The sequence below is a fragment of the Desmodus rotundus genome, chromosome 9 (genome assembly GCF_022682495.2).
Source record: "Desmodus rotundus isolate HL8 chromosome 9, HLdesRot8A.1, whole genome shotgun sequence".
NCBI lineage: Eukaryota > Metazoa > Chordata > Mammalia > Chiroptera > Phyllostomidae > Desmodus > Desmodus rotundus.
Window position 1 is genome coordinate 37,866,764 of NC_071395.1, and position 18,680 is coordinate 37,885,443.

At 49.3% G+C, this 18,680-nt stretch overlaps 1 protein-coding gene across 4 annotated transcripts in view; it reads right to left on the minus strand.

The window, feature by feature from the left end:
- The window catches only part of AP3D1 (adaptor related protein complex 3 subunit delta 1), a 41,590-nt gene extending 24,955 nt beyond the window's left edge, over window positions 1-16,635 (minus strand). The window contains exons 1-4 of one of the 4 annotated variants that reach the window (XM_024568627.3): window positions 16,277-16,635; window positions 3,562-3,657; window positions 2,658-2,738; window positions 1,094-1,174 (exon numbers count right to left, since the gene is read on the minus strand). In XM_024568627.3, the coding sequence (XP_024424395.1) occupies window positions 1,094-1,174; window positions 2,658-2,738; window positions 3,562-3,657; window positions 16,277-16,372 (354 nt within the window). In that variant the 5' untranslated portion in view covers window positions 16,373-16,635. Of the gene's footprint in view, window positions 1-1,093; window positions 1,175-2,657; window positions 2,739-2,823; window positions 2,913-3,561; window positions 3,658-16,276 lie in introns of those variants that run through there. The other 3 variants (XM_024568632.3, XM_024568629.3, XM_045202264.2) reach the window with 3 other exon arrangements.
- Between the last annotated feature and the right edge of the window lie 2,045 nt (window positions 16,636-18,680).

The following is an 18,680-nucleotide window of genomic DNA, read 5'->3' on the forward strand; positions in this document are numbered from 1 at the left end:
TGGCAACAGGTAGGGGAGGCAATGGTGGAGGTCAAAGTCACCTGCCCAGATCTTACTGTAACAGGATGTATCATTTCCTTATTATGAGGACATTCTCAGGTTTGGGTCCTCTCCCCAGCAGAGCAGATCTAAGTAACCCGTCTCTAACACATCTCAATCTGAACTGGTGACAAATCTCTAAATTGAGGGGATAAGGCTGTGTAGAGATGGCCAGCAGGAAAACCAAAGCTGGGCCTCAGCTGCCCCACAGCATCGGGAATACCCTGAAATACTGCGCAACCTGGCCCATACTCACCAGCTGCTATCCCTACCACCAACCCAAACTGTGAGCACGGCAGAGTTAAGTTCTCAAACCCACAGCTTGTCCCAGCCGGCACTAGTACCTGACTTTTGCCAGCATAGTCAGCTGTCTGCCCACGGTGTCCACCCAAGAGCCCATTCCCAGGTCACCATGTGGGGTGACCAGAGCTCACTGGGATCTGGTCCTGGCACCCAGCCATTGAGAAACTTGGGCTACTGCCTCTAAGTTGTGGGCTGGGGCCAGGAAAGGGTGGTTCTCGGATTCTCGCTGACACCCCCTCTGACCACAGGGAACAAGAGATGCTCAAAGTACTGGGGCCAAGAAGGAAATCTTCTACTCAGCAGTCTTCAAAGCCCATTTCAAAACATAAACTCACACGTAACAGAAATATACATGTGGTATGACAGAAGACCCAGTGGGCAAAAAACCCACACACTGGGAAGGGTAAGTAACGTCAACAGGCGCTCCTGCAAGAGGGACAGGACTGGAGAGGACAGGGACCATGCAGGCAGCTCTCCAATGCCAAGAAATGAAAAGGAGAAGAGGGCAGTCCAGTGAGCCTCCATCTCTCCCGCCCACCCCGGGAAAAGAGACCTGCTTCCCATGTGGGGCTGTGTCTAGGGAATGACGTGACCAAGAGCAGAAGACTGCCTGCTCGGTAAGAGAGCTGTGACGGTAAGATCTTGCTGGCCTCAGTGCTCTCTATTCACCACAAGCGAGAAAAACACCAGTGTGAACAGACGTTCACCAGGGGCGGAGGAGACCGTGGGGCCTGTGGGAAGGGCAGCCTACCTTGCGAATCTGGTTTGTCGTCAGCATGATGACGTCGGTCCCTTCGTGAAAGCACTGGGAAGCAGCGAGGTAGCCAATGCGCTGTGAGGTTGAACAAACGAAGGCATCAGAGTTAGTAAGACAAGGGGACCATGCAGCCTTCCTGGACACCGCTAGCCCTTCTCCTGAGCTTGGGCCACAGGTGGGTGGGCATGGGGAAGTCATTCAAAATCCAAGCCAGGCGTCTTTAAATCTCCAGGAGGAGGAGTGTACGATCTTTGACACAAGATGTCCCTTTAGGGTTTGCCAAACCATGGAGTCCTGCTACTAATGTTGCCTTTTCACTCATCACCAGGGGCTGCTTTTATGACCTAATGCAGTACGTCATCCCAAGTGCTGGGTTTTTGAGGACTCACATCTCTCCGCCAGGCTGACATGGCCGCCTAGTCACACTCACACAGGTGTGTGATGCTTTAATGCACGTGCAGAGCACCATCCCCATTTTTGCAAATGCGGCATTTCGCTTCTGCGAGAGTAACCAGCAGGAAAGGAGGACCGCGTCCTTCAGAAGGAGCCTGGGCTTGACCACAGCAGAGACCCACAGGTAGGTGCTTGGGGCTTAACGGCCTCACTGCCTGGCCGGTGTGCCTCCTCACTGAAAACTGAGCCAACCCAGGAGAATTCCAGAACACCCACAAATGGACCAGGGAGTGCAAACAGTTTTTGAGAACATGTACTAAAGCAGGAGACATGCTTATATCGTAATATGAAGCGAGAAGAAAGCAGTGTCCCAAACTACTCATGAGTAGGATCCCTCAGATGACTACGAGGCCACAGGACAAGGTGCCAAGTAGGGGCCTCTGGGCGAGATAATCGGTGTTTGGTTCTTTATTTTGAGGAGTTACAAATTTATTTTAATTTGTATTTAAAAACATATAACCAATCCTATAAACTCATAATTTCAAATATTACTTAAAACAAAGAAAAATATGTAAGTAGTGTTAACAAAAAATTTGACAAAAACTGGCGGTGAGATGTTTGAGCGGCTAGTTTGACCATGTGAAGCAGAATTCGCCTCAGCAGGTTCTGGTGCCTGGAGATCTCCTTTGGATGTGCTGCTTGTGAAGCTAAGTGGATCCTGCTCTGATACTGTCTGCAGGTGGCCACTGGGTGTGTTCATTCCGGGCCTCTTGGGAGGGACTTTGTGGTGTAGACCAATGTCAGACACTACCTATGACTGTCCCAGGGCAGACTGTTTGGAGCTACAAAGCAATCCACAATTTGTGGCTGCCTCTGTTGGGCATGGGTGTGTGCAGGAAGGACCAAGATGCATGCCAATGATGGCTTTTACCTGCACCAGGCTTGGGGGAAGGTCAGCAAAAGTCCCAAGGCCTCTGCCTGCTGGCTGCCTGTCAGGCTCAGTCACTGAATGTCACTAGTATTTCTTTGTTATTTTGTTTTTTCACAGTGTAGCCTCTGGCCATAGGATGAACTGCAAGGATGCCCAGGGGGCCCCTCCTCCACCAGGGACCCACCCTGCCCTAGTTCCCATCACCACAGGGTTCAAGCCCCCAAGCAAACTCACCTTGAACGTAAACTTGGAGGCGCTCATCACTTCTATGATGTTGAAAGCGGCCCAGCTGATGTCGTATCCCAACATTTGCAACTGTTGGGAGGGAGAGAGTGACTCACGAGCCAAAGCCTAAGCCCTAACCCCCAGCATCCCAGCTCCCAGAAGGAAGGGCACATGCCATCGTACTCTCAACAGGCAGGCTTCACGCAACACACACCCCGGGCACTTCATCTCTTCTCACCAGTTAGTCAGTCTTCATGATGAAGACTGCAAGGGCAGTAACAAGGTTACCTAATTTGTTACAAGGTTAGTAACAAATACTACAGGAGGATAAGCGTCTGCGTCTGAAATCCTAGCACCCTGTGTACTGGTTAAAATTCCCAACGATATTCATGGATCTCCACCCTTGCAAACCGCAAGTCTCCCTTCTCTAAGAGAGAAGCTAGGAGGGGGGTGCCTGGCCCAGGCTCCCACGCCAACCAGGGGCTGCAGTCAGACACCCAGGGAACACCGCAGAGAACGTGCCCAGGATGGTTCAGAGCTCCACCCACCAGGCTTCTCAGCACAGCCCAATGGGGATCTATGGGTAAGGGCCCCACTGGATCTGGGCCAGCTGGGTTGGCATCTCCACCATGCCCTGTGCCATCTGATAATCACTGCTCACCTCTCCCTTGACTGTTAAGAATTAGCCCTGTGTGCCCGAGGCCAGTGCCTGGAGCTGATGGAATCAATTGATATTTAGCAGGTAGACAGACGAGTAGTGGACCAATGGGTGGAGGGATGGACAGACGGTCAAATGGATGGTAGGCAGACAGATGGAGGGATAAATGGATTGAAGCTGGAGTCGATGACCAGCCTGACAGCACAAGGGGTGCAGGCCAAGGGCAATGCATGGAAGCGCCGCCTGAGCACTCACATACGTCAGCTTGCAGACGGCGTTCGCTTTGACTGCGATGTTGTCCTGCTTCAGTTCTTGCTTGATTTCATCAATGCACTGAGAGATGTACTTTGCCTAAAAGGAGAAGAGAGAGAGAAATTATGAGTGCCTGGCTAAAACAGTTAAGAATTATTATTTCAGAAAGAAGCCAGACCCAACAAAAGGTCACATAGTATTATTTGATTCTATTTATGTGAAATGTCCAGAAGAGGCAAATCCACAGATAGGAAGTAGATTCGGGGTTGTCAGGGGCTGGGGAGTAGGATGGGGTGACCACTGATGGGAAGTACTTGCTTTTTGGGGTGATTGATTATTCTAAAACTGATTTTGTGATTGTCACACAGCTGTGAACTACTAAAAGCCACTGAATTCCACATCTAATAAAGCTGTTATTTCAAAAGCCATTTCAGTGTGCTAAGGGACGTGGTGTAGGGGCACCAGCTGTCAAAGACAGTAACCAGGCGCTAGGATCCAGCCTTGCTCCTATGGAACAGGGCCAGAGGCCCAACAGCCCAACCAAGTTACTTGGTGCAGACTGTAGAGCGCTCATTCCATTCTACTTAACTGCAGTGTACAAAATTGTTTGAGGGGGAGGAAGGGGCAGGCCCTGTGGCTACCCAGGAACAGTGTCAAGGTACACAAAGCACAGGCAGGCCAGACTGCATTGGCAATGGGGTCTGTGACCACCTGTGAGGGTACAGATAAGGAGCCAGGCTGGGTGAGAGCTAGGGGAAGATCAGCTGTGAGAAGCCCCTATTGCCCCCGGGGCCCCAGGCATCCAGTTGCTCCCAGGGCACCAACCATACCCAGCTGGCTGCACACTCAGCCTACTCTTCCCCAAGCTCCCAGGTCCTCTACCCCTTTCCCCGCCTCTCCTGAAGCGGGAGCAAGCTTGACCAAGCATCTATGTCCGTGGCTCCCTTGCCTTTCTGAGAATGATGTCAAGGCTCATCAAAGCTGTAGCAAGCATCAGTGCTTCATTCTGGTTCCACCAGGTGCAGACAGACGCCACTGTGCTTGTCCAGTGGATGGACGCTGTGTGCACACAGACCACAGTGTGCATTCGGACCACGCTGTGTCTATCCATGCCCCTGCGGACACTTGCATCTTTCCCACTTTTTGGCTCTTGTGAACAGTGCTGCTATGGTCATTTGGGTACAGGGCTTTGTGTACACGTAAGTTTTCAATTCCCTTGGGTTTCCTTGCTAACTCAAAATACCTCCTAAAACACCATTCAAAAAAGATTTGACTTGCAGCAGTACTGATCCACGGAGTTCGGAGCAAGTGATGTGCCTACTGGGAGCAGCAAGGCGCAAGGATCCTACGACCCCACGCCCTGGGAGACACACCACAAAGAGAACTGACACCTGCTGCGGGGAAAGGAGTGCTCATCATGGGGCCCAGAATGAGTCTGTCTGGTGCTCCATGAAGCATAAGGAGCCTCCCTCAGTTATTTAACCAATATCAACAATAACTGTCCAGCTGAGTGCAAGATTTCCTGTTTCCCTGCTATGCCATCCAGAGAACCTGCCTCCCAGAGACCAGGGAAGCAAGCACACAAACCAACAGCAGACGGCGGGCTCCAGTTCCAAGTGCTACAAATGCTACCTCACGTACTCCAGGCTTGGTTCTTTGAGGGAGGCCCAAGCAGCACCTGCCATTCACATGGCACCCCGGACTATACCCTGAGAACCTCAGCTGCCCCAGCAGTCTCAAGGAGAAAAGAACTGCCTGAGTGCCCTGGGCTACAGAATGGTTTATGAATATTTTATGATCAGAAGTTGGTACAGTGGAACAAATGTCACCATATCCTTCCAACAGGCTTCAGATTACTGAATCCCATTCAGGAGACCTCAGCTCCTGCCCCTGCACACGGATGACCCCTTCCTATTCTGTGGATCACAACTATTAATGATTTAAAAGGGAAAGAACAAGAAGACAATCACAAGCGTTGGAGAAATCAGCCAAACACAGCAAATGGGAGGTGAATGGTACAGCTACTATGAACGACAGTGCAGCTCCTCAAAAGGGTGAACACAAGTGCCTGCTCCCAGGTGGACCCCCAAATCACTGATACAGGTGCTCAACACACAACAGCACTCGAATGTACAACCTATGACAGCTGCAAAGCAGAAACAGCGCAAATATTCACTGGCTGATGACACACTGACCCATGTTAGCTTCCAGGAGGGCCAAGCAGGGTCGGTCCTCTTCCAGTAACGTCTGAGCAACTCCCAGCAGACCAAGCCCTTTACAAACACTGTTTAACAACAACTATCCAGCCAGACACACTGAAGAACAAGCAAAAGCACTGGGGAATGTCCTGTTCTTTGTAGCTTTTATCTTGAGTGTCAGGCAGAGAAGCTAAGACCAAGAGAGGAAACCTGTTGTCGTCCGACTGGTATGGCTCAGTGGATTGAGTGTCAGCCTGTGAAGCAAAGGGTCACTGGTTCGATTCCCAGTCAGGGCACATGCCTGGTTTGCAGGCCAGGTCCCCAGTAGGGGGCGTGTGAGAGGCAACTGCATATTGATGTTTCTCTCCCTCTCTTTCTCCCTCCCTCCCCCCTCTAAAAATAAAATAAATAAAATCTTAAAGAAAAAAAAAAAAGAATCATAGCAGAGTTTGGGGTGAACATGGCCACTGAAAGGTGAGGAGGGAAATCCCAGAGAGAGAGATGGGGATGGTTCCCACATTCTGCATATAATCTCCTCCCAAATCTCTGGCCGACACCAGGACTATGCACACACAGGCGCATTTCACACAACCCGGCCAGTGCTAAAACCCCCCACAAAAACTGTTTCCCAGGCCTTGTGCCCTTGTAAGAGAGGCAGAGCTGGAGTTTCAGCCCAGATGAATGAACTGCCCACTAAACAAATCCCTCCCTCACAGAATCAATACTCCTCAGAGAACACAACAGAATCCAGAGTCTCTACAATGTCCCATTTGCAATGTTGAGGATACAATCCAAAATTATTCAAAGTAAGAAACAGGAAAATTCAAGAAGACCACCAATGAACACTGGCCCTGAGAGAACCCAGATGTCAAAATTAAAATACAAAGATTTCAGTTCAGCAACTGTAACCATGCTCTCATGGGACACATAGAAAACGTACTCACGGTGAATAAAAGAGGACATTTAAGGAGAGAAAGTAACAGAAAACCACCAAATGGATGGGCCACTTGAACCCAAGGCAGCGCCACTAGCATGGGACCTATCCCCGTGGTCACATGAGGCTGTGGTGCTCCTAGACTTCCCCCAGATGCCAGCCTTTACCCCAGAACCCAGAAGGCAGAGAAGCAACTGTGGGCCCAAGGTCCTCTATATCAGCCATGGACCTGCACCGCAGGAGCTGCAAGCTTGAAACCCCTTCCATAGAGCTGCTCACCAGAGACAGACATCTGGTTCTGAAGGAGATGTGACATCTTCAGAAGAGCACACACCTATTGTTAAGGAAGAACCCCATCAGCCACCTGGCGAGAAAAAATGTGTTGAATTCCCCCATTGCATGAACTTCAACCGGCAAGCCCAGGAGGCCCTTTAACCGGCAAGCCCAGGAGGCCCTTTTGGCCCTACAAGTAGCAGAAGCATTTCTAATACATCTCTTTGAGGATGCCTGTCTCCTCCACCTACACACTGGCTATGCCGCTCTCTTCCCAAAGGATGTGCCGCTGGCCAGGAGGATCCTATGCATTCAGGAAGGGCTTGGCTGAGCTGCCACCCGCCCCTGGATGATACCAGGGACTGCCTGGAGCTGGGACCAGATCCATGGAGTCCAAGGTGCTACCAGGACTTGCTGTCTGTGAGCAGAGTATGCATGTTGCTTTTGTGATTGGTTTTTTAAAGAAGCAGACTGCAATGGCTTTCCTCTGCAACAAGAGGTAACATGTAAGAAAATCACCATAGTTCCAGAGGGCGGAGAATTATTTTCAGATAGACTCCAATTTGTAAAATTATTCATGACACTTTAGAGATTTTGAAGACATCACATTTGCTGATATTTGCAGTCAGTTGCATGGAAGAGCCTGCCACGTCTAAGGTACAAAGCTCCTCCCTTCAGATTAACTTCATTAAGTGGCAGCAGCAAGTGCCTATGTGGACTGTACCTATCAATCTATTATAGCTTGTTTTCAAAAACTCAATTGGGGTGAAATTTGAAAATCTGTAAAGTTTGATGTTGTTTCTTCTTGGTAAATTTCTATCAAAATCACTGACAAATTTTAACTTGTAGAATTTTATAAAATCACAGAGGATGTAGCAGTTTATATTTTAGGATTTTTCATTCCAGGATTTTAAAGTGCCTTTTCAGGACTGGGATTTAAACTAAGCGTGGCAGCCATTCTCTCTCTTGGCCATGTGGGCTGAAAGGGTGCAGGACTCCCACCTGCCCGCCATGAGGAGGTACCACATAGTTTGGGATTAAGAGCTGGAGAACCCAGTCACATGGCTGGTGGTGCTGGGGAACTGTGGAACAGGCATGGATTAATGGGAGATGCCTGGGTAGCTAAACTGAGACTGGGGGAATGCTGAGCTTCGCATTTGTTTTATTTTTCTTCTGAGAGATGGTGCCTCTAATTGGCCTGATATGGCAAAAGGGAGGCAGGAGTGTGTATGTGTTCGTGGGTATTTTAAAGGGAGTGGGACTTGAAGGCAGAATTCCGCCATTTTTCTAAATCTGTATAACTTTTAAATGAACCCCTCCTTTCCTCTTTACCAAACTCTGGCATTGGGAGTTTTGGCGGCGGGCAATCGGGCCCACGTACCTGTTTCAGAATTGCACAGAGGCTGGCATTCTGTTACACAGAGACTGTAAAGTTGTGTGTTCAGAACCCACTTCTGCCACCACACATCTGCTCTGCTGAGACTCCTCTCCTCCAGCCTTCATCTGCCAGGGCCAGCCTCTCCTTCCTACCCTGGCACTCAGCTCCTTTTCCCTAAAGTCCCCTAAAATCTCCCACATGTATATGTCTAGAAGTCTTTTTTAAAAAATATGTATTTTATTGATTATGCTATTACAGTTGTCATACTTTTTCTCCCCTTTGTTCTCCTCCACCCTCCACCCCCCTTAGTTCATGTCCATGGGTCATACATATAAGTTCTTCAGCTTCTCCATTTCCTATACTATTCCTAACCTCCCCCCGTCTATTTTGTGCCTATCATTCATGCTTTTTATTCTCTGTACCTTATCCCCCATTCTCCTCCTTTCCCCTCCCTGCTGATAACCCTCCATGTGACCTCCATTTCTGTGATTCTGTCCCTGTTCTAGTTGTTTGCTTACTTAGTTTTTGTTTTATTTATGTTCAGTTGTTGACACATGAGTTTGTCATTTTAATGTTCATAGCTTTGATTATTTTCTTTTTCTTAGATAAGTCCCTCTAACCTTTCACATAATAAAGGCTTGGTGATGGTGAACTCTTAACTTTACCTTAGCTGGGAAGCGCTTTATTGGCCCTTCCATTTTTTTTTTTTAAAGATTTTATTTACTTTTAGAGGGGAAGGGAAGGAGAAAGAGAGGGAGAGAATCATCAATGTGTAGTTGCCTCTCGTGCGCCCCCTACTGGGGACCTGGTCTATAACCCAGGCATGTGCCCTAGACTGGGAATCAAACTAGCGACTCTTTGCTTCACAGGCTGGCACTCAATCACTGAGCCATACCAGTCGGGGCTGCCCTTCCACTCTACATGATAGTTTTGTTGGACAGTGTAATCATGGATGTAGGTCCTTGCCTTTCATGATTTTGAATACTTCTTTCCAGGCTTTTCTTGCCTGCAAGCTTTCTTTTGAGAAATTAGTTGATAGTCTTACGGGAACTCCTATGTAGGTAACTGTCTTCTTTTCTCTTGCTGCTTCTAAGATTCTCTCCTTCTCTTTAATCTTGCTTAATGTAATTATGATGTGCCTTGGTGTGTGCTTCCTTGAGTCCAACTTATTTGGGGCTCTCTGAGCTTCCTGGACTTCCTGGAAGTCTATTTCCTTTGCCAGATTGGGGGAGTTCTTCACTACTTTTTCAAATAAGTTTTCAATTTCTTGCTCTCCCTCTTCTCCTTCTGGCACCCCTATGATTCAGATGCTGGAACGTTTAAGTTGTCCCAGAGGTTCCCCTAAGCCTCTCCTAATTTTTTTTAAATTCTTGTTTCTTCATTATATTCTAGTTGAATATTTACTTCTTCCTTCTCCAAAGCATGGATTTGAGTTTCAGTTTCCTTCCCTTCACTGTTGGTTCCCTGTACATTTTTATTTCACTTTGCATAACCTTCACTTTTTCTCTATTTTGAGACCGTACTCAACCATTTCCGTGAGCATCCTGATTGCTAGTGTTTTGAACTCTGCATCTGATAGGTTGGCTATCTCTACATTGCTTAGTTCTATTTTTGGCGCTTTGATCTGTTCTTTCATTTGGGCCAATTTTTTTTTCTTCACGGTGCCTGTAAAGTTGTAAGGGGAGGAGCCTTAGGTATTTGCCAGGGTGGGACAACCCATTGTCACGAAATTTAATTTGGAACAGAGAACACAAACATCCTTCACAGATGAACCCCTCAGGGCTGCAATAAAATAGCCATTTCAACCCTGGCTGCTCAGGCAGAGTTACCCAGGCCACTTTTCAGAAGATCCCGACTCCCTGGCCCTCCAGGGACTAGTGGTCAGGATCTCTCAGGGAGAGGCCCAGAGAGTCTATTTTCACAAAGCCCTGCAGTGAATTTCAAGGTGCTGACAAGCTCAGAAGCCACATTCCCAACATCACCCAGTGTCCCCAGGAGCATAAGCACCCAGTGAGAACCACTGCCCTAGAGCCAGAACCCACAGTGGAAGTACACCGGGACCCACAGGTTTGGGGGAGGAGCGGCAAAATGAAGAGCCACAAGCCCTGGCCTGTGTGGCTCAATGGGTTAAGTTGCCAGCCTCGAACCAAAGGGTTACTGGTTCAATTCCCAGTCAGGGCTGCAGGCCAGGACCCCAATAGGGCACATGCAAGAGGCAACCACTCATTGATGTGTCTCTCTCTCTCTTTCTCCCTCCCTTCCCCTCTATATAACAATACACAAAATCTTTAAAAAATATGAAGAACCCCAAATGGCTTCTGTGGTCTCAGTAAAACCAGGAAAAGTGTACCCACAGGAGGGGGCGGGTAGTTTGTGGAGCATGTGGAAGGCTGAGGGGGCCCTGGCGTGGAATAGGAAGACCACTAGAAAGGCCCCCAGTGGTGCCCAGGCCCAGTTCTGGAGGGCATCTCTGCAGAGAGACCCAGTCTACACAATAGACTTTAAAAAAAAAATTATTTAGAATTATCTTGGGGTGTTCTGATTATTATTCTGAATTTATTTTTAATTATAACTGTGTTACATTAGTTTCAGTCGTACAAGATGGTGATTCAACATTTACATACCTCACAAAGTGATCAGCGCTTAAGTCTGGCAGCCGTCTGTCCCCACACAGTCATTATATTACTGACTCTACTCCCAATGCTGAAATCAATTACCTCTCTCTGATTTATGCCATAACTGGCAAGGTGGACTTCCAGCACAAGTGGGGACAGCATGCACAATGGGCCAACCCAGGGCTGGTGGTGTTCGAGGTGGATAGTGAGCAAGATGGTGACAGAAGAGCATCTAGACGCCGATGTTCAGAGGGACAAGAGGGCGCAGTGTATGTGCAACTGCAACACTTCAGGGCTTAGGCCCAGGGAGCAGTGGCCATGGGAAGTTGACTGGGGGAAGTCGGTGAGACTCCAAGGCCAGCAGGCTGGTCAATGCCCTGCAGATGCTGTAATATTCTGCAGCCATCACACATTCTGAACATTAAAACCACACACATTTATTCTCTGATGGTTCTGGGGTCAGGAGTCTGACACGGGTCTTCCAGAGGCTCCAGGAGAACCGTTTCTGGTATTTTCCAGCTTGTAAAGGAGCCACATACTTGGCTCATGGCCCCTTCTTCCATCTTCACAGCCAGAAGTGCACACTGGTCCACCTCTGTCTGACTCTGACCCCCCCCCCCGCCTCCCCCTTACAAGAACCCCTATGATCATACTGAGCCCTTCAGGAAATCCAGGGTCCTCCCTTGTCTCAGGAGCCTTGACTTAATTCCACCTGCAAAGTCCCTCTGCCATGTGAGGTGACATGTCCACAGGTCCTGGGACTAGTTTGGGGACATCTCTGGGGGTCATTTATTTAGGTCAGTCAGTCAGGTCACCCAGGGTCAATGGGGAGATCAAGACCAGGAGGCAGGAGGCCACAGAGTCTGTGAGCATAGCAAAGCGACCAAGGGATGGAGAGGCCAGGCCCACTCAGGAACACAACAGCAGCAGCAGCACAGATGCCTGGGCCTCAGAAGAAGGAGGCCCATCCTCATGCCCATGGGCACAGGCAACCCACCTAGAGGACTAAGCTGGTCCAGAGTGCCAGTCCCAACCTCAGGCTGTTGAACAACAGGCAACATCAGCTCCAGAGGGCAAAAGGAGAGGCATTTCTCAGAGGATGCTCTAGTGTCAGCACGGGCTTCGCAGGTTGGCGACAGGGAGACAGGCCAGTAAATATGGGTAGAAATCCAGGGCCCCCCACTAACAGCTGACCTGAAGATCGGGTTACTGTGGCTAGATTTTGTTGGGGATAATTGCTGTGAGAGGAAACAAGAGGGAGCTGGGAGAAGGCCATGTGGATCTGGCCGAGTGAAGGACCAGGGAGGAAAGACTGGATGGAAGCGCCTGAGGAAGAGTCAGCAAGGTCAGTCACCTGCCTAGGCGGCCCTGAGTGCAGTCATCACCTGGGAGTGGCAGCATGGCCTTTGGAACACAAAGTGATGGACTTCAAAGCTGTGGAGCTGGGCTCCTAACCAATTACACTCAGTAGCTGAGGTCTTAGGGAGGCTACCAACCTCGGGAGCCTTGGAAAGTGCAGGGAGCTTCCAGGTAACAGGTCTAAATTAAATACAAAAGCAAAGACAAAGGGAGACTGGCCAGTCATTGGGTACGCAGCACCAGGCAGCAATGCAGCAGTTGCCAACACAATGTTTTCCAGAATCTACTCTATCCAAATAGTGAAAGGTACATGCAGAGCTTGTACTCAACAGAGTGAACTGTGGCCCCAAACGGCAAACAACTGAAACAACTTAAATGCCCATTTAAGGAGGACAAGCTAAATAAATTGACAAGAGGGTCTTCCTACGCTGACACAGAAAGCTGTCAGTGAGACTGCTATAGGTAACACAGCAAGTCACAACAGAATCTTAACCTATACTCAGAATCACCCATGATTTCTATGCAGAGAAAAATCTCAAGTACAGACACCAAACTGATTACAGGGAGAGGTGTTGTCCCTTTTGACTTAACGAACACTGAGCTTATTACAGAAAGTTATAAAGATTGACAGAAGACGTCTTGAGAGCCCTGGCCAGGTAGCACAATCAGTTACAGCACTGTCTGACACACCAAGGTTACAGGTTCAGTCCCAGGTGAGGGCACACCGTAAGTGAAACAAGTTGGTGTTTCTCCCCTCTACCCTTTCTCTCTTTCTAAAATCTATTAAAAAAAAAAAAGTTTCCCCCAAAGTATGAAAAGTGCTCATGAGAATAAAATATTAAGCCAATTGGGTTTTTTTCCTAGTCATATCCAACTTTTAGAAGTAAAAACAGGCCCTGGACACTAGCTCAGTTGGTTGGAGCATTGTCCCAATACACTAAGGTTACGGGGTTTGATCCCCGGTCAGGGCACATACAAAAAGCAACCAAAGAAGCATAAAAAGCATAAATAGGTGGAACAACAAAGCAATGTTTCTGTCTCTTTCAATCTCTCTAATCAATTAAAAAAAAAAAAAGATTATAGAAGCAAGGACACTCACAAGTGGATTTCCCCCTACCTGCCAACATTGCCCTTTCTGTATGTATCTCAAGGATAATAAATTCACGCACTCCAGAAATGTGTAACTTAGACCACTATTTTTCAAACTTTGGGAACTCACTTTAAGAAATGTTTTCCATGATAACCGAGTACAAAGACATACATACACTTAATATCACAAACCAAAATGAAAGTTTCAAGAAACAAGTTATTCTGCCCTGGCTGATGTGGCTAAGTGGATTGAGTGCCAGCCTGCAAACCGAAAGGTAACTGGTTCAGTTCCCAGGCAGGGCACATGCCTGGGTTGAGGGCCAGGTCCCCAGTATGGGGGCATGCAAGAGGCAACTAATCAATGTATCTCTCGCACATCAATGTTTCTCTCCCTCTCTTTCTCCCTTCCTTCCCCTCTCTCTAAAAATAAATTAATAACATTTTAAAAAAGAAACAAGTTATTCCATGTGCATGCAGGCTGGGATTTTCTAGTTTCTATCTTTTATTTATAGATTTTATTTATTTCTAGAGACAGGGGAAGGGAGGGAGAAAGAGAGGGAGAGAAACATCAACGTGTGGTTGCCTCTTGCAGGTCCCCAACAGGGGTGAGGTCTGCAACCCAGGCATGTGCCCTGACTGGGAATCGACCTGGCGACCCTTTGGTTTGCAGGCCAGCATTCAATCCACTGAGCCACACCAGCCAGGGCCACTTCATTTTTTTTTTAACATAACCCATTAAATTGAATTCATAACCCACTAAGGGGTCACAGGCTGAAGACTGCAAATAGCTAGGGAGATGACTTCATGGGGTGCTCTGGTACTCACACCCGAAGCCTGCATTATGTTACTCACTGCATCCTCATAAGCACCGGCAAGAAGGGAAGGCAGTGGTTGCCCCCACTTTACAAGTGAGATACAGGTAAGAACTTGGACTCAGATCTCCTGAACTTCATACAAGTTCCAGAAGTCACCCTGCCTTTCCACACACAAGCCTCATTTTATGATACTGCACAGAAATTTTAAGCTAAAGTCTATTACAAAAAGTAAACTTTTTTTGGGGGGGGGGGAGTACACTGCTGCAGATAAAGCACATTTTCAGAAGTCTCAGTTGGTGTGTGGTGGGGTGGGAGGGAAGAGCCCATTTGAGAGAGTGGGGAACTATGAGAGTAACTCAGCAGTCATGGGGGAGCTCCTTCAGGGAAAAAGATAAATGACTAGAGTCAGAAGTGACACCTCTGAAATCATGACGATCTTCTGATGACAAAACCACAGCACCGGGATGCCATGTGCTGCCAGGAATCATCAACAGGCCAAGGGCAGAGCCCACTCAGAAACCTGTGACTTTTGAGGACTTTCAGCACCAGCCTGGACTGTGCTTTTTGATCAATACCCGTTTAACAGGTTCTCAAACGTGTGGGGAAGGCACCATCACTCCCCACCGATTCCAAATGAAGAAACCGCAGGTCAGGGTACTGCCCAGTGACGATGGACACACTCTCCTAAAAAACCAGATGCCCTAACTGGAGTGTGTGTTTCTCTGCCAGAAAGACACCATGACCTGTCCTCAGAATCCCAAATAGGCTGCTCAGTGACATCCAATGAACAGAGGGGGAAGCCAGTACAAAAAAATAAGCCTATGGGTGCACATCAAACATGCTTAGCCACTGCTCAGTAATAAGGGGCACTCAACTACTCTTCCAACTCAAAATGAGAGATCAGAATAAGAGTTAGTCACACATTTGTAATCACTGCCATCAGGGCGAGTTTCAAAAATGATGCAAAACCCAGGGAAGGGTTATAGAAACAAGGAAAAATAACCTAATCACATTTCAGTGAGATCACACCTATTCTGAAAAAGTCCCAGAGGCCAAAACTCAGCCTCTCGCCAACTTCAACTTCCTTGCACTTTCTAATCTGTAATTCTGACTTCCCTGGGCGCCACTGTGAGGAAGGTGGTCAGCATCTCACACTGGGACCTGCATGGCATCAAACAGCTGCTCTCCTCAGGGCAGCCTCTCTCTGGCTAGAGAAGCGGGGACTTTCTTTAATGTCCCACCATGTAAGGGCCTACTTGGGACTCTTCCATGAAGCCAGAGGCCTGGTGGCCACTAACTGTCTTCATTCCTCCTAAATTTAGGTCACAGGTTGGGGGTGGGGAGGCGAGAAAGGCATCGGTGTCCACGGTTACAATTTTACTTCTGGGGAATCTTCCCCCCCCTGGTTTTTAGGTTTCTAGTCGAAGTCGGCATTGTCATTCCAGGACCCCTCAGCAGCGTCCTTATTTTGGCCTGGGACGCCCGCTGCCTTGGCCCCACCTTCCCCGGGAAGAAGCGGTTCCGGGCCAGGCCCCAGCGAATGACCAGGACACGTACTAATCCCGTCAGTGGTTCCTCCGGGGCGACCCCGGACACACAGTGCCCCAGGAGTCCAGAGCCCTGGGGCGGGGCCGGAGACCTTGTATTTTAAATAGGTGATCCAGACACATATTCAAAGCTGGAAACCCCCACTCGGTACGACCTGCGAAGTCTCTTCCGGGGTCGCCGCGGCAAGGGGGAAGAGGGCCTCGTCGCCGAAAGGGTAAACTGAGGCTCCGAGAGAGAGGCCATCCAGTGGCAGGTCCCCCCACAGGCGAGCGGATACACGGACGGGTGGGGGAGGGGTGTCCGACAACCGCATCTTGGGGGCCTGCGGGGTCTCGTCTAGGGCCACCTTCGGTCCTCGGGGGTAAACTGAGGTTCAGGGTGGAAGCGGGTGTGCGGCGCTCAGGCCGCGGGAAGGTAAGGATCGAGCCGGGAGCGGGGCCTCCAGGGCGAGCTGCAAGTCGGGGTCTCAGGCAGAGCCAGGCCTGCCCCGCGCGGCGCGCTCGGCTCACCTCGTCCTCCTTGTGGTTGCGAATGCCGCGCACCAGGTCCTGCAGGTTCTTGTCGAACATGCGGTCGATGCTGCCCTTGACCATCTTGAGGGCCATCACGGCGGCCGCCGGCAGGCAGCAGCCCCAGGAGGCCCGAGGCCGAGTGCCGCGCGGGGGTCCGGGGGTCGCGCTTGCTGCCCGTGGAGCGCTGCGCTGCCGGCCGCCGCTGCGGGGTGGGCTCCCAGACCAGGCTGGCGTCGGTCCGAGGGGCGGCAGCGGCGGCCGCGGCAGCTGGATGCACTGGGCAGGCCGCGATCCCCTCCCCTCACGCTCCGCGGCACTTGCAAATGGCGGACGAGATGGCGGCCGGTCACCTGACCCGGGACTCCACGGCTGGGGGGGGGGGTCCACCCCCCGGAAGTCCCGCCTCCCAGGAAGCCTTATCCCCACCTACCGAATCACTACGTTTCCCGGACGACACTAGGCTGCCGAAGGAAAACGCCCTTTGAGCCCACTGGTCCCGCCCTCTCCGGATGAGGGCTCTTTCCTGTCATTGGTTAGTGTCATCTGGGGCTCCACCTACTTCCTCGTTTGGCTTATAACCACACCCCCTAATTGAGACCTCCCTGCCTCTGAGATAATTGACAGCTGTGGGCGGGGCGCCCACGTGGAGCCTCTCAGTCAAAGTTCCTAGAGAAGAATCCAGCTCCGCCTTTTTTGATTCTAAAAGCTGACGCGACCTGAGAACCTGCAAACTCGTCGCTGCGGTGAACGGATCCTGTGTCTCCTGCCCATCTTACTAAATCTTGTGAGATGGGTAGGACAGGCCATAACCATGGCCCAGAACTAGGATCCCCAAAGCAGTCATTTATTCAGCATTTATTGAGGGCCTTTTGTGTGCAAGTGCTGGACACACAACAGTGAATGAGATACACTCAGTGCCAACCCTCCGGATAAACCATTCAGAGAATAAAAATGCAAGCCACAAACTGAGATAAGACTTGCAATAGATATATCTGACAACGGACTTAGAGCCACACGTGGTTCAACAAACAGAAAGCAAGCAGAACAATATAAAAATTCTTACAAATCATGAGAAAAAGACAACACCGTTAAAACATGGCAAAACAAGAACACGCATTTCACAAAGGAAGACATCCAAATGGCCGATGGGTGGGTATATTTAAAAGGTGCTCCATCTCACTAGTCATCAGGGAAATTTAAATCATAATGAGATACCTCAGTGCCCCCATGAGAATGGCTAAAATTAGAAAGATTTTTACACTTCAGGTAGAAATGTAAAGACTTTTACACTTCGGGTAGAAATGTAAAACTACACAGCCACATTAGACAGCTGTCTGGCTGTATCATTTAAAACGAAGGTATGGTCCTGGCCCGTGTGGATCAGTTGGGTGGAGCGTCACCCTGTAAACCGAAATGTCGCAGGGCACATACCTAGGTTGCAGGTTACTACTGGTCGGGGCTCATACTAGAGGCAACCAATTGATGCTTCTCTCCCTCTGTCTCCCTTCCTTCCCCTCTCTCTAAAATCAATAAGCATGTCCTTGGGTGAGGATAAAAAAATTTTTTTTAATTAAAAAAGCTAATGTATTCAGACCTGGTGGGGTAGCTCAGTTGGTTAGAGTTGTCCTGATATGCCAAGGTTGTGTGTTCCATCAAGGTCAGGGCACATACAAGAATCAACCAGTGAATGCATAAATAAGTGGAATGAAAATCAATGTTTCTTTTTTTCCCTCTCTCTCCCTTCCTCTCCCTCTAAAAATTAGTAAGTAAAAATAAAGCTAATATATGCTATCTCTGTGACCCAACAGTTCCACCATTTTTCCCAAGAAGTATGCAGTGACATAGGCCTTGATCCATGTGGTTCAGTTGGTTGGGTGTTGTCCCACGAAGGGCACATGTCTGCGTTGCAGATCAGTCCCAGTCAGGGCGCAAGCAAGAGGTAACCTGATGGATGTTTCTCTTTCACATTGGTGTTTCTCTCCCTCCCTTTCCCCCTTCCTTCCCCTATCTTAAAAGAAAGAAGAAGAGCTCTGGCTGGTGTGGCTCAGTGGATTGAGCGCCAGCCTGCAAACCAAAGGGTCGCTGGTTCAGTTCCCAGTCAGGGCACATGCCTGGGTTGCAGGCCAGGTCCCCATAAGGGGGTGCGCGAGAGGCAACCACACATCGATGTTTCTCTCTGTCTCTTTCTCGCTCCCTCCCCCTCTCTCTGGAAATTAATAAATAAAACCTGTAAAAAAAATAAAGAAATCTAATTAAAAACTAGGCAGGAAGGTGAAGGCGACACACGTCATGGCAGACTTGGGCCTGCTCCATGTGTGTAGAGGGGGGCAAAAGGTGGGGCTTGGGAGGGTAGCCGGGGAGGGATTGGGGGTCCTGCGAAAAAGAGGGTGCTGGGAACAGA